This window comes from Zeugodacus cucurbitae, chromosome 5 (assembly GCF_028554725.1).
Source record: "Zeugodacus cucurbitae isolate PBARC_wt_2022May chromosome 5, idZeuCucr1.2, whole genome shotgun sequence".
NCBI classification, from domain to species: Eukaryota; Metazoa; Arthropoda; class Insecta; order Diptera; family Tephritidae; genus Zeugodacus; species Zeugodacus cucurbitae.
In genome coordinates this window covers 38,827,614-38,844,342 of record NC_071670.1, presented here as the reverse complement: position 1 = coordinate 38,844,342, position 16,729 = coordinate 38,827,614, and the positions used below count along the sequence as shown (strand labels likewise).

The following is a 16,729-nucleotide window of genomic DNA, read 5'->3' as shown; positions in this document are numbered from 1 at the left end:
CAGGTATCCTGACGATGACTACTACTCAGGGAACACGTAAAGGCACTCCATTCTGGTATCGCAAAGGACCATAACTGGTCTATGCGTGGCCTGCAGGCCTGCCAGACCAACCTAACATAACCTAACTTATTTTAGGATATTTACTTAAGTTCCTGAAGTCACATGGCCTGTAATGAATAAAGAAATCCGTATATAATTGGTTGCATCGTTAACTTAATTTCTCCGATATCAGAAACATTTTACCCAAGGCTCTCATTTTACCCAAGAATTTTAAATAATAATCATCTGGTTTAGTATCATAACGATTTCTGAGATCAAGTGTTCGAAAAGAACACTTGGCGATATTCAAAAACGTCGATATAAGAACGTCTGAAGATTTATCAACTCGTCTATCAATGTTTTAATTGTTTTAAATGTATTAATTTTATCCAATTAAATCAAACCAAATTTTCTATAACTTTTTTGTCATCAAAGTCCCATTCATATCCACATATCTTAATATCATCTAACACCTTCGCCTACCTAGACGACCCGTCCACCATTTCACAATCGAATAAATAATGAATTATTTATTAGGAAATTAGCAAATTTGCATATTTTACAACACCATTTTTCGCCTAATTTTAGGCAGAAATTTAATTCAACATTGTAAGCCATTGGCTTTGCAAAATGTTTGCCTGTCAAAAAGTAATATTATTTGCCATCTTACTGACGCTCACCGCCGAGTTGTACCAAGCCTGACAGCCGCACATCAGAATTCACAGAATTTTGCTGAATTTAGCGAAATATTTCAAAGAGGAGGGAAGAAGTAGAGGCAGCACGGAAAATATTAAAATAAATTAGCTGCCTGCCATGAACAACACAATAACCGTACTTTAAGCAGAATTAATAATTTTCACAAATTATCAAGGGAGAAAAGGCTTTGTGCGGCAATAACCGACATTTTGAGGTGTATATATATATATATTTATACTGTTATATCATTTTATATATAAGTCGAAATGTATAATTATGTTGGCACTGCAATGCCCAAAAGCCAAGCTGTCAGTTTTGCACGCACACGCCGAGCTCTGCTCCATTCTTGTACCCGTTCATTCTCTTTTCACTTCTCTCTTTAGCGCGCCCTCTATCCGGTAGTTAATGTTGGTTGTGCGCGCCAATGAAATATTGTGTTTTCTGCCAATTACCATGCGAAAAGTAAATTAGTGAGCCTTGTTGGTGCAATTCACATCTTCATACTCTCCGTCGCGATTTTCCAAAATCCAAAACATAATTTTCTCTCTGCAATATTTGTTGGTGGGTGTGGAAAATATTTTCCAAAAATCTACCTTGTGAGGTGTTGTTGTTGTTGTTACAGGCTTTCGTCCAGCATTTCCAGCATTTTTGAATTGCTTTCATAATTTGCAGTAAACAATTTTGGCAAAGAGTCAAAATGAACTGCTAACTAGCTGGGGTTGAGTGAGGAGCACACCGGCTGTACTGCAACCAGTAGCACCTAATTTTGCTAATTTTCTATGTTGGTGTTGTCGCTGTTGTTGCTATAAAAAAATGCTAGCAATTTGTTGTGTTGACGCTCCTGTTGTCCACTGCTTGTCTACTCAAGCTCGGCAGTTCGCTTGAGATTCTCCACTTCCTTTCCCTCGCTGCAATTTGCTTGCTTTGGATGCCTCAATTGTGGGTCTATTGTTTGCTTGACTTTTTGAATGACACACTTTTGTTGTTGTTGTTGCTATTTTTGTGTTGTCTTTTTTGATTTTGTATACACGCGGTTAATTACCGTTGAAGTATTTAAATACAGCACATTTGAGCGGGGGTTCTCAGGTCTACAAATTGTGAACTGTGAGTTCATACTAATTTTCAGGAATTTTTGGGTGGATTGTAAATATAGTAGGTCGGCAATTGTTGGAGTTTTATTGTGTCTAGTGAAGTTTTCACCTCTGTAATATTTCTTTGTGTGTATGTTTTCTTTTATTTGTCCTGGGCAATTTACTTAGATTTTAAATAAGTATATGTTTAATTAGCTGTAGATTGCAGTTGAAAGCTTTTCTTGCTTCAGGATTAAATTGGATAATTGGATTTAATTATTTATTCATGAATTTGGATAAAAGAATCATTATGTCAATACTCGATAGTCCGAAAGAGTTCAAGAATACTTTTCAGTATGAAATCTTTCAGTAATCGAAGTTACCAGTTAGTAGAAGCAGTATTCCACAATTTTTTTTTTAATTTAATCTTGAAACATTTGCCTTCTCAAATAGACTGCTGAGGAGTGTTCAAAATTTTACGATCACTAAACATCTCTCTGTTTGCTGTATTGGAACGCTAGGTTAGGTTAGATCAACAGGTAGATCTCCGGAACTGCAGACAGTCTCATTTATACAGCTTCGACTTCGCTTGGACTCTAATATAAAGCACTTTAGTCGGTTAATGTCGATTTCAGTCACTTCGCTGGGTTCGCCGAAAGTGTGCCTACCGAGGTGTTTTAGCCTTAGTCTGCCGATTGCTGGACATTGATGGAGGATGTGCTTGGATGATTCATCTTCGCCTTCCTCCAAGCAGCTCTGGCAACTCGCGTCTGTTGTAATCCTACTCTAAAATTATATCCCAAGGCATAATTAAAGTTATTCACATATTTTTATATATTTCCAATTAATTTATATCAGTCTACCCCATTAAGCTATTGCCTTATGCCAGTAGCATGTTGGATTCGTCACCCTCTATGTGTTGATGAATAGAAGACATCTAATAATAATACTAAGAAAGGTTACTATCTTGGTAGAAGTATACAATTTCTAGCTTTCAATTTGCACGAAATTGTTCATTTAAACAGTTTCAATCAATACAAGAGAGCGAGTATATTTGGGCATTTGAATGATATTACCTCCCTCTTTTCAATCTTAAAGACGTACATAAAAATCGCTCATCCACCTTGCTCTCTTTGTTAGCTCTCTGTTTATTTCTGTGAACACCGAAGCATGATCTCTTTCTTCAAATTCAAAACTCGAATCGATACAATATTTTAATAAAATAATATTAAAAAATACAACAAAAACTTATTATTTCGAATTTCCTTTATTTCCGTTTAACTGCACGTTCTTTCACTTTTTATTGAATTGGTGTCAATTCATCTTCGAAATAATCCTTTGCTTGCTGCACAGTGAAAGAACTGGCATAGTCGTCGGGCAACGCAGACCACGTACTCTTGCAGAGTATAGTAAGGCAAATAAGAATGAGACAACACAAGGTTTGCAGGAACATGCTTAGCTTAATGCGTTATAACAGCTTAATGATAACTGATTCTTGGGCAACTTGAGGCTCAAATTATTATTTTTTTAATTTTATGGTGACTAGTTTCTCTTGTTTTGAAGTTTGTTTAAACAGCTTGCGCTTGTACTCATTTCGTTTATTTAAACAATTGCTAATTCTTTCTTGTATTTTATTGTCAGTTCTAATAGAAACTCTTTATTTACTTCTAAATAAACAAAGTGTTTGGTTTTTATGGAATTTGTTATTTTGAACTCTAAATTTATTTATTTTTTGTTTAATTTATTATAAATATATTTTTATTAACATGTTTGCATTTGTAAAGTTACTCTTGCTTCTTCTCTCGTCTTGTCTCTCTTTCCATTAAGTTAATTCATGTAAGAACTTAGATCATATTTCTACACGTTTGAATGTATGTATAAATATTTTGCCATAATATGAATATGTGATCATGGTTTTTCATTCTAAAATGCAGATATGCGAAACAAGATTTCATAACCAATAAATTAACTCTTTTTCACAAGCTCAGCATATAATATCATTCAACTCTTAAATTTTTACGGAGAATTTCCTCATGACAGCAGTTACCAAATCTGAATATGCAAACCCATAAAATATATTTATTTATATATTTATTTTTTCTCAAACTTCGTTCGATTTCATCTTAAAACAGAACTATCCCACATCACAATCTAATAAAAACCGGGATCAACAACACCAATAATGTCAACCTCGAAATCCAGCGAAGGATCACTCTTGTCAACAGGTGCTACTTTGTACTGAGTAGGCAATTGAACAGTAAAGTCCTCTCTCGGCGAACCAAAATAAAACTCTACAAGTCGCTCATCATACCCGTCCTACTTTATGGTGCAGAAGCGAGGACGATGTCAACATCCGATGAGTCGACACTTAAAATTTCGAGAGAAAGATTTTGCGGAAGATTTATGGTCCCTTAAACATTGGCAACGGCGAATACTGCAGACAATGGAACGATGAGCTTTATGTGTTACCCCAAGACATTGCATAGTCCCGCGAATAAAAAGACAGCGGCTCCGCTAGCTAGGTCATGTTGTCCGAATGGACGAAAGTGTTCCTTGCAGCACCCGCCGAAAGAGGAAGAGGCAGGCCTCCGCTCCGTTGGAAAGACCTGGTGGTATTTTCAACTAGCGCCGAATTGCAAGGGAAAGAGAAGAATGACGCGATATTATCAATTCGGCTATAATCGGATAAACGGGTTCTACGCCAATTCTTTAGATACATACATACCTTCACTCGCTATATTATAATGTTTTGACCATTCGTCAATCGGTCGCCGAGACTGTGGTTGAGATAGAAAAGGAACATTACTAAAATCTTTATTAAAGTGATATGTAATCGTGTTCTGTTGAATCGATATCTAAAAACTATATATTTTTATGGAGGGTGAGGGTGCTGTATCCACTCTGTTGTGCCTGCGACATTAAGTAATTTAGTTAACGGTTAACCAACCGTTGGCGGACATACTGAATAATCGACGATACAGAGTCGTTTATATTCACTAAACACTTCCGACTCGATGATAATAATGTTAGAGAGTCCCTAAAGTCATATAGTATTCATCAATTATTAATTATTTTAAAGATGGTTTTCAGAAGAAGAATTTGGGGCTTGAAATGTCAAGATATGTGCGTTAGCCATTTTCTAGTTTAAAATAATAGGAGCCATAAGTAATTAGTATATATTCATCTATATCGAAATTATATAAGTTTTTTAGTCAATTTCAACGTAATAATAATTTTAATTCTCTCTCTCTCTCTTTTCAGATTAATTAACAACCCTCTTGGAAAAAATCGAAGCAATGCTTTACACACTTAAATAAAAACGATAACATAAAAATCTATAATGCAAAACTAACTTTAAATTAATTAAAAGGATAAACTCAAATTTATTGCACAACAACAACAACAATGACACAATATTGAAGTACTCCAAAAGACAGCTGGTTGTTGTTGAAGAAAACCGCAAAGAACAACTGCTTATAATGCGTTTATCCAAAATAACCTATCACATAGGTTTCAAAAATGGTGCACACAAATTCGAACAACAACAACAACAGCAACAGCTCGAGCATACAGCAAAACTACAAGCGACGGCTGGCGGCAAGGTTTGGTTTGACTCCGAGGGGTTTGAATGTGTGATTGAGGGTTGCTTTATTTTTAGAAAGATTGGGCATACGATATCTTAGTATAGTTAGTAACATAAACTTCGAAGAACCTCATCAAATATAAAGTGAAGAAATTTCTTCCAGGAAGTCAGCTAGAGTCTGCTTTGACTCCGATTAGTTAGGTTCGAGAAGAATGAGCAGATTATCTTTTTTAAGGATACTGGTATTAAAAGTTGGATATATTTTCAGAATCGAGATAAAAGAATCAAACGCTTCAAAGCTAGGCCTACCAAATAATGACTACGTAGAACATGAGGACATATTGGAGAGTTGGTTGCCTCTTTTATTAAGGCTATTGAGGCTAGAGTTCAGGAATAAAGCTTAAAAATTCTGAAAATACCAACCGATTTTTTAGGGCTTAGCATTTGGCTTGGGATAACACTTAGGATACACATAGCACATAGAATACATATAAATTTTGTAAGATCTAGCAACTAATACGTTTATCTCACCATCCATTCGCAGCGCTTCAGTGGCAGCCATAGCAACAACAGCAATAGCAATTGTGGAAGCGCACGCGGCAGTGGCAGTGGCAGCGGCAGCGGTGTTAGCGGTGGCGTCGCCACCAACAATCGCAGCAGCATTGGCAACGGCAGTTGTGTGTCGACGTCGACAAACTCAGCAGCAACAGCAACAGCAGCGGCAGCGGCAACTGGCAAGCGACGCAAATCAAAGCCGACAAAGTGCTTTAGTAGCACAGTGTTTCGCTGTTGTATACCTTGTCGCGGGGGCGGCTCAGCAGCCCCCGCTACAAGTCCGCCCCATTCGCCCGCTACGCCCGCGGATGATGTGAATAACGGCACCAGCATAACCGCAGCAACCCAAAAGAAGTACGCCAAAGCAGCATACGAGAAGAAACGTGATAGCAACACCACGATTAGTGCGCCCTACGCCGAATTAGACGCTGACGTAGACGTTGATGTCGATGTCGAAGCAGCCGCTGTAGCAGCTAACGGTAAAAAGCATTCGTTAGCCGACACAATTGCCACCTCGGCTACCACGCCCATATCTTTGAAAACCATTATAAACGACAGTGATGAACTCGAGCCGCCGACCTTAAGTGTAGCCGATATTGCAGCCGCCACACTTGCTACCGGTATTGTAGCACGTAAAGCCGAACCGGAAACCTTGAGTGACGCCAGTGTCTCACCGACTGCTGCCATACAGCAGCTACCTTACCTGGGTGCGCATATTAACGCCGCTCAGGGCTTGAATGCAATCGGTAGCGCCGCGCTAAGCCTCAGCGCTCAGCAGATTTCCCCAACAAAAACGATTAGTAACGCGCCGACAGTGACGTCCTTTACCACTGTTATTGGTCAAACAAGTAACACAGCCACACTGCAGCAGCAACAAACTCAACAACAACAACAGGTACCACCACCACCGCCACCCGCCGCGCAATCAGCGCCACGCGTCTCGCAATCACAAACCTCGCCACTACCGCACATCAAAGAGGAAGAAGAATCCGAGCATATCGGCAATCGGCATCAGTACTCACCGCCCGTCGACGCCGAACAGGCAGTTGGCGGTACCTTAACTACGGTTAGTGACAGCAGCGAAAGCACAAACGCGCCACAGTCGACAAACACTTCGTTCTCAGCACCGACCAGCGGCCATCAAGAGTTAGTGACGCCGAGCGCTTCGACTCCCTCGCCACGCATCAAACTCAAATTCCGCAAGCAACACAAGTCGGCTTGGTCTCGTTCAGTACTCACGCCCAGTAGCGCTACCAGCAGCGTTGCTGGTGGGGGCGGTAGTAGCGGAGGAGGCGTCGGCGGAGGCGGCGGCGGCGGTAGTAGCGGTGGTGGAGGTGCTGGTGGCGGCAGTGGCAGTGGCGGCGCTACCTCCAACGAAACACTCGCTTCGAACGGCAGCAATACCAACACAGCGACCAGCGTCAGCAGCGGCGGTTTACATCGCATCTCATTGTCTTCGGTGCCACACGCGTCCAGCTCTGCCCAGCTTTTACCAGCTACCAAAATGCAGGCCGAACAGGGCTCCATTGGCGATTTGCAGAAATACCACAGCAGATATTTGAAGAATCGACGGCATACACTAGCGAATGTTCGGTGAGTACTTCACAAGTTTTTCATTACTTTAAACTGTATCTTGATGAGTATATGCTAAATAGTCCCTATCTCTTTGTAAATACAAATTTTGTACGCCCTTGCGTTTGCGAATTCTTTAATTCCCCATTTAAATATGCACCAGAGATAAACGCTTGTAAAAGTGGCATAATCGAAGCCACTGACGGTCGTTACTGTTGTGTGACATTTGTGGCACGTGACCGCCATAAGAGTTACTCAAGTACATTCAGTTTGCGTTGAGTGCCAGGCGTTGTCACTTGAACTGACTACAAATTGAGTACTCGTCGTCGTCTTGATGACATTAACGGCACCAGTATGTGCCGACTGACAGCAAAAACAAAAGAAAAAATCACAGAAAAAAACTTTGACGGTATGAGCTCTTAACCGAACAAGTAGCGGACGTTTTTTTCGCGAAAATCGGGGTTGTGGGTTGCGTATCTGCTGGTTACACCTCGGGTTCTAGTGAACCGTGAGTACTAAAATATTAGATTAAACCTCGAATACAATAACTATTGGAGGACCCGAGTTATTCGATTATCGATGTTCTCAGGAGCTCTTTTCATTTTAATTCTAAGTTGCACTCCATTTAAAATATACTGCTGGAATTGAAACTTTTCAAAGGTTTTGTGTTTTCCTACAAAAAAATTGGTTTATAATTTTAATTTTGTTTCATTTATTATTTTTCATCTCTTAAAAACCCTGAAGAGAGCGAATTTAAAGCGTTTACAGCTTAACCTCTTCTGTTAGCAGCTCGTCTTCCATTGCCCGCTGCTGGTCTAGGCGCTGCGGCTGGTCTGCGAGCTGGTGCCGCCGGTCTGCGTGCTGGTGCTGGTGCTGGTTTTCTAACTGGTGGTCTTTGAGGGGCCGCTGGTCTAGGTGCCGCTGGTCTGGGTGCGGCTGGTCTAGGTGCCGCTGGTCTAGGTGCCGCTGGTCTTCTAACTGGTGGGTTTACTGCGGGCCTTTTGGCTGCGCCATTTCCATTACCGTTTCCGGGTCTTTTAGCTGCGCCATTTCCATTACCGTTTCCGGGTCTTCTGGCTGCACCATTTCCATTACCGTTTCCGGGTCTTTTAGCTGCGCCATTTCCATTACCGTTTCCGGGTCTTCTGGCTGCACCATTTCCATTACCATTTCCGGGTCTTCTGGCTGCACCATTTCCATTACCATTTCCGGGTCTTCGAGCTGCGCCATTTCCATTACCAGCACCACCCTGTCCATTACGTCTTCTACGTCCTTTCTGACCGGCACCGGCACCGGCACGTCTTCTCCTTTGACCATTTGCGTTTCTTCTTCTGCGTCTCTGTCCATTGGCGCCTGGACGACCAGTTCCGCGCCTACGTCTTCTAACAGGTGATCCAGTGCCAGGTTGTCCTTTAAATCGATCGAATTGAAGAAAGATTTCCTTTTCACATCAATGCTTAATACAATTTTGCAAGCTCTAACTCACCTGCGACGGGACCTTCGCCTTCCACAGGTTCTTCACCTTCCACCGGTTCTCCAGTTATTGAAGTGTCATCATATGAGTAGTCTTCGGTAGACTCATCCACTGCATTAAAAGTAACATTATTATAGTTAGTGCGACAACAGTCAGTATATCTCTAACTAAATCTCATTTACCTGGAGCCTCTGTATTACCACCTTCACCAGGGGCACCTGTCGATTCATCGTAATATTCATATTCTTCGTATTCTTCATCATCATCACCGGCGGCTGGGGTGGGTTTGGGTTTTGCATCGCCACCAGCAGGTGGTGCAGGTTTAGGTTTGCTTTCACCACCAACCACAGGTTCGTCTTTAGCTACTGGTGCTTCACTGGCATTGGCTGCATCATCAGCTTCAGTGGATTCATCATCAGCACCTGGTGCCTCACTGGAATCCTCATCGGAATATAGTGGATCATCAGTACTTCCCTCAGGAAGTTCTGAAGAGTTTTCATCATCGTAATATTCATCGTCATATTCAGACGAGTCATATTCATCATCGGCTGGTGGAGCTGATGTTGGTGCCTGGGCTGGAGCTTTTGCAGCGGCCGCATCGACGCTGGTATTAGCCAAAGCTACAAACACAAAGGCGGCTACGAGTAATAATTGTATCTTTGGTGCCATTTTTAAAGAACCTATACCCTCAAGGTTCAAGTTTAAACTGTTCTTTAGCCGCTACGCAATTTGGTTGTTATATACGAAAGTTTTTAGAATAACATGTTTTGCAATTATTTCTGGTTAAAGACAAACTTAACTCAAAGAAAAGCTGTTCTGTTCTTATTTATTTTCATAACTTGTCACTTTCGTAAGTAAACACCGAAAATTATTATTTTTTTGTACCCAAAGCAGAACTTCTTGTGGTGAGGTTGATTTTCTTTGTCCCAAAAGCTTCTTTGTTTGAAAATCTACGAAGCACATTATATTCTATAAAATGTTCTTAAAGTAAGAATTAGTTTCTTCTGGGTCCTAAATAGTTCTCCTGACAGTGTATTATCTCGAATACCTACAAAGAGTTTCTAAGGATAGTGCGTACTTGTTCTAAGGGATCTAGAGAGTTGTCTTTGCTTGAACATTGTCGGTTATGAAGCGCTCTCCTTTCATGAACTTGAGAACATAACATTAAAAAATCCGCTAGATGTTGCTATAGTCATTATAATATTCCAACTAATATATGTACCCCTATACCTTTCCAAAAATAATGCAGTGGTTTCATAATCTTAGCTCTGGCTTAATAATACTGACGTTTAAACCAATATTTTCCTAATTATATGTTGAGTGGGTTTTTTCTTCGAACTTCAAATAATTAAACAGCTGCGGAATGTTTATCGCTCGGGATACTTTGGCCAATCATCAGTAGATAATGCTTCCTACATAATTAGCAATATTTTTACTATTTTTAATTATTATAAGTTTTTTTTTTTCAATTTTCTATTCTTAGTAAATATTTACCATTTAGATACATCTGTTACGATCGTCTCGTTATTATATAATAATAATAATATAAGGATGATATCAAAATTGCTCACTTAGCAACTATATACGTGACTAGCAAGACAAAAAGTTACGTAATTGAGTCAATTAAATGATATATTTGAAGAAGGGGCATTAACATTTTAATTTTACTGTCGTAGCTTAAGTTCTTGGCGACGTTCCGTAAGAACTGTGACTCCCACTGTTTGAGACTATAGTCGTTTATAATCCGTGATAACGGTAACGTATGTCATACATATTATATTAAGACACTCAGTAGTCTCTTCATCGTCTTCTTTTAATTCTAATTTTTAAAGTCTATCGAATTCAGGAAATTACGTATTTGGCCGGAATTGGTCAGTCCGATTGGCTATATGTGGTGAAGGTAAAAATTGGGCATAATACTAAATTTTTCTCGCAGATGACGAGGTAGAATCATCGTTTTTTAAAGAGATTAAAATAATATGCCTCTTAAAAGACTTGTCTGTGATTTTTCAAGTGTTTTCTTTCGATTAACGAGCTCCTAGAATACTTCCTAGCTAGATACAATAATCAAATAATGACACAAGATCGAAGCATGTTCCACATTGGAATAAATACAAATCAATACTGAACTGTATTAAATACTCCTTCAAACTTGCTCTAGTAGAAACTTTAACACAAACTTACCTTTTCTTTAAGATTTCTCAAGTATTCAGTAAATACTTAAAATTTGTTTTTGATTTTTATTTACGAAATATGTTTGTAGGGTTGGTAAGGTATGGTTTTTGAAACAAACATTCTTAAAACAGTTCTTACTATTTTATAAAATATATAAAGGTTTGTTTATATCACCGTTTTATAATGTTGATTAGTTGATATGGGGTCCAAATTTATCTGCGTGTAGAAGTCGTTTATAAAGTTAATACTCAGCAGTAATATTTTCAACTGGGTTTGATTTGTTTCGTGGTCATTATTCTTCAACGGTATCATCATCTTCGTCATCCTCATCTTCATCTTCATCTCCATCTTCTTCATGATCTATTTCATCTTCTTGATGTACATTTCCGTCAAGATCATCTTCATGTTCATCTTCTTCATGTTCATGATCTTTATGTTCATCATCATCATCTTCATCATTATTATCATCGCTAATATCGTCATGCTCATCGTCATTTATCAATTCATCGGCTAAGATAGCGTCCGCTGAGTTGTTTTCTTCGTTTTCGTGTTCTGCATCCATTTTTTCTGTTTCCTTATCATCATCCTCATCATCCTTTGAATTTTCCTCCTTTTTGTCGTTATCATCTTCATCACCACTGCTACCTTCAATATCTAGTTCAACTACCTCGTTAGCATGATCATCAATCACGTCGTGAGCGATTCCTGAATTATCTACGTTAATATCTTTATCTTTGTCTTCATCTTCGGTAATCTCTCCGGCTTCTTCTGCATCTTTTTCCTCTTCATCTGCATCTTTTTCTTCTTCATCTGCTTCGTTCTCCTCTTCATCTGCATCTTTTTCCTCTTTGTCTGCATCTTCCTCATCATCATCATTCTCATTACGTCCATTGGTATTTTCATTCCCTTCGTCATCCACATTTTCATTGTCTTCTTCATCGATAATATTTTCATTTTCATTGATTTCATCATTTTCTTTTTGGTCTTCTTCGTCATTTTCATTTATTTTATTTTCATCCTCAGCTTTTAGGTCCTCAATTGGGTTTTCTACTTCCTCTTTTTCAGCTTCATTATTGCTTTCCGCATCTTCATTTGCTTCATGTTCTTCACTTTCATCCGACTCCGGCGATATTTCTTCATTTTCGCTTAATCGGTGTGGGTTCAAAATAATTTCCAACATTTCTAGTGGTGGAAATTCCACAGATTCTTGTGGATAGTTGATCTTCTCGCCAGTTTCTTCTGAACCTGGAATATCTTCGGAAATCTCCGAATTATCCACAGCAGCCGCCCAAGTGTACGAGATCGCCAAGCAGGCGATCATAATAATTGCGAAGAATTTCATTCTTTCTGTTTTTCTTAGAGATATTTTTAAGTAACTCTTTTATATAATGTAATCCAAGTAAATGATGAAGTTATTTTGAAAATCGGTTCTTTTATAATTCTAGTTCACAGATTTTTCCATTAAAAGATAACCTTGTAAAACAGATTATAGCTAAGCATATATTTAAATTTACATTGACATTGAAATAAATGACTTCATTATAGATAGAACTAGAATTGAAATACTTATAATCTAAAGCTTATTTATTCAGCTGAAAATAGAAGATATAATATTATCTTTCATGTAACGAGAAGGTCAAGTTACTCTTACAGTACAGCTCAATCAATCCAACATGTTTTCTCATCTTTGCTCACCATTATTAGCATTATGTTCTCTCTTGTACAAATATATCCGTATAAATATTGAAAATATATTATCTGTAAAAATATAAGTATATTTTTTTAGAGCGAACATAGAATGTTTTTACCGAAAAGAACTAGCAGTTATTACAGATTGAGCTGGGGTATAATTGCTATAATTATTGAAAGACAGTGCTTCAATATAATTATTCATTCGAATAAAAGGGTAGTCAGTAGTTTGTTTATTAAAGACAATTAAAAAAGACTGAACAAAGGAAGAAACTCATTGAGCATAAGTCGAATAATATATCATTTTTATTTTCAACTATCGGATAATACTCGTATAGTTGTCATTTCGAAGTTCCGATCGATCTCACATAATCTGGCGGTGGAAATATATTCAGTCATGAAACATAACTTGATATGGAGATGCATTTCTTGAATATTTAATGTTTACGAATCCAATTGGTTTAAAATCTACCAAAAAAAATCCAAACCGATAATAGTACTGGCAGAATCGGTAGTCTTAACTTCCATCGAAAGTTTCACCCAAAGAAATATTGTAGGTTTCTGAGACATTAGTGTCTTTCTTATTAGTCACAGATGTGTTCTCGAGATTTTGATGGCTGAAAATTAAAATATAAGAAAATTCCCGAGAAACAAATATTGGCTGGATCCGTCGAAATTTTCTCTGGCTAATATTACATAGGTAGTTAAAGACTGCAATTTGTAGAATCGTATATCTATAAAATTCTTCATTTTGGGTTGAAATTCATAATTTTAAATGTTTTAACTTTATTAGTAGATTGACATTAAGATAGCGGAAGGCGACAACTTAGAAATATTTCGTTTCTTTTTCGTCATCTTTGTTTACTGAACAAAATAAATATGTGCGCTATTCTTTTCCTTAAACAAACACACGTGTTCAAACATTTTTATTTATTTGTATTAAGCATAAATTTGAAATGAACAGTGGTGAAAAGGAAAAAAGCATAGACCATTGAGGAAGTAATGAATTCCGATTGTCTCTGGGATAATGAAGGTTTTAATCGATCATCTCGACTACATATGCGCTTAGGAGAAGACGGTACTAGTCCATTTGTTATATGAGAAATTAGCAATAGACTCGGTTCTATAAAGGCTATGTGGATTTTAAATGAGAAAAATCGTAACTTAACCTCTCGCATCCTCCTAAAACCAAAGCCACAGTTTTTGTCGGAGGTTTCTCACAAAGATTTTTGTAAATGCCAAATGATCACTCTCCGTGTGTATTTCAGGGTGTTGGACATTGAGTTGAAAAAAAGTTTAAAAGGTTCCAGAGTTATATGGAATATAAACTAATTTTTTCGTTAAACCGCTGTTTTGTTACTGGAAGCTTTGTAACCATGTCTCGGTTATTCGTTGTGAGATTGTGTTATATTAGGTTGGCAAATATCTCCCTTCCTCCTTTTTGTCTTTTGAATTTCGCGACTATGTATAAAGCGTACAGAGCTCGTATCTGGCAATATACTATACACCTTTGAAAGGTCTTGGCATAACCTACAAAACGATGCTATGCATGATTAGTTTGGATATTGCGTTCAACAGTTATAGACGTGTAAACATGGAGTTCACTAACACCGAAATTCGAGCTATTTTAAAGTTTTCCTTCTTTAATGCAAATCCGCTAGAGAAACGGTCCGTGAGAATAATGGTATTTTGGTTGATGGTACCCTATAACTTGGAACTGTGGAGGAATGGTTTCGACGATTCAGAGAGCGTGAAAACGACACCATGGATAAGCCAGCCGGCGGAAGACCTGTGACTACGAATACCGATCAAATCATGGAAAACATCGAGTTAGACCGGCATGTTGCATCTCGTGACATCGCCCAGGAGGTGGGAGTTAGTCACCAAACCATTTTTAACCATCTGCAGAAGGCTGGATACACAAAACACAAAAAAGTTTGATGTTTGGATGCTGCATAATTTGACTCAAAAAAACCTTCTGGACCGAATCAACGCTTGCGTTATGCTTCTGAAACGGAACGAACTCGATCCATTTTTGAAGCGGATGGTGACTGGCGAATTGGCTCACGTACGACAAAATCACACGAAAACGGCCGTGGTTGAAGGCCGGTGAATCGTCTCAAACAGTAGCCAAGCCGGGATTGACGGCCAGGAAGGTTTTGCTGTGTGTTTGGTGGGATTGGAAGGGAATCATGCACTATGAGCTGCTCCCATATGACCAGACGCGTAATTCTACCATCTACTGCGAACAACTGGACCGCTTGAAGCAGGCGATCGACCAAAAGGGTCCAGAATTGGCCAACAGGAAGGGTGTAGTGTTCCACCAGGACAACGCCAGACCACACACTTCGTTGATGACTCGTCAAAAGCTACGGGAGCTAGGATGGGAGGTTTTATCGCATCCACCATAAAGCCCGGACATAGTGCCAAGTTCCTGTCCATTGCGAACGCCCTTGGTGATGTAAAGATGAACTCAAAAGAGGCTTGTGAAAAGTGGCTGTCCGAGTTTTTCGCAAATAAGGAGGCGGGCTCTTACGAGAGGGGGTTTTATGAAGTTGCCGTCTAGATGGACACAAATTATCGAATAAAATTGCGCATATTTGAACTAAATCCGATCACGGTAACACTTTTTATAAAGCAATGAATAAAAACTGTCATTCCTTTTGATGGTAATCTAGACTAATTTGTTTCTCTCTGAGTGCTAGTTTTGTGCTCACAACCGTACAGGTGGTTTTTTGAATACGTAAACACATCATACTTGTATAACTCAGAGTGCATTTCAAACATGTGTTAAAACCAGAAATAATTCAGAAATTAGACGAAATTTCTTACGGTTTTTATTTACTTAAAAAATGGTAAGTATGGTTTCTACTTAAAAGAAATAAAAAAACATATACTGAAGCCACGAAATTTCTAATAAAGTGCCGTTTTATGTTGAATTGTAGGTTAGTATTCGAAATACTTTCGTTAGCCTTGTAGACATTTTTAATCGCTAATTTTCACTATGCGACACTTTTCGCTCATAACCTTCACGATCATTTCAATGACACTGACTCATAGTTATACATACGCTCATATAAAATCTAATATTGGTGCAGACAGTGTTGCGCAATGGAGCGAAGCAAATAGCGCCAAATACGACGAAGGTGGCTATGAAGGCGAAGTGGGAGATAATGGTGAAATTATGAGTGAACGAAAGACTACAGAGAGACGATATGTGGATGATCTAAAAGATGGAGACTACGAAGGTGAAATACTGGACTATCGAGAGGATGGCAAATTGGATTAATACAGTAGAGGATTTTTAGACAGAACCTTATAATACTCGTGGATGTAAAACTAGCTATTTAAACCAAATAAATTAAAAAATGTAAGTGTGTTTCAAGAATCAAATGAAGATGGTTTTAGATCCGATCATGTTTTTCTTATAGTTTTATAGTTCTTATTGTAGTATTCAAAAAGAAAATCTTTTAAAGATACTTGCCTTCTTAAATCACAAGAACTCCTTGAGTGTTTGAGTGCTCAGTTTTTTAATTCTTTTCAGAGTTTTCCTTGAGGGTCTGATATTCGTCAGATTTTCTCGAAATATTAAAATTAAAGTACAGTACGCAGTTATCCATCTCGGCACCCATCCTAATAGATATCCTTCGTCGCCGAAACGATGAGGAGATTTGTACTATTGATCTCGGCCAATTCTGTAGGGTAAAATTAAGACTTAAATACCCTATACATCAATATTTCTGGAAGCAATTGTATTGTAGCTTTAAAGCTTCATTAAAAATACAAAAGCTCAGTTTAATGGGATACTTGAGACTTTAGCTGAATTCACATCTGGCCTTGACCCCCAAGCACCAAAGAATTTTGCAAAAATGGTAA

The 16,729-nt window shown here is 38.4% G+C and overlaps 1 protein-coding gene across 5 annotated transcripts in view; it reads left to right on the top strand.

The window, feature by feature from the left end:
* Positions 1-5,103: 5,103 nt before the first annotated feature.
* LOC105212007 (cAMP-specific 3',5'-cyclic phosphodiesterase) overlaps positions 5,104-16,729 on the top strand; it is a 332,058-nt gene continuing 320,432 nt past the window's right edge. For 2 of the 5 annotated variants that reach the window (XM_011183740.2, XM_011183739.2), the window contains exons 1-2: positions 5,108-5,407; positions 5,933-7,536. In XM_011183740.2, coding sequence (XP_011182042.2) covers positions 5,285-5,407; positions 5,933-7,536 — 1,727 coding nt within the window. In that variant the 5' untranslated portion in view covers positions 5,108-5,284. Of the gene's footprint in view, positions 5,408-5,932; positions 7,537-16,729 lie in introns of all 5 variants that reach the window. The other 3 variants (XR_008471481.1, XM_011183738.2, XM_029040038.2) reach the window with 3 other exon arrangements.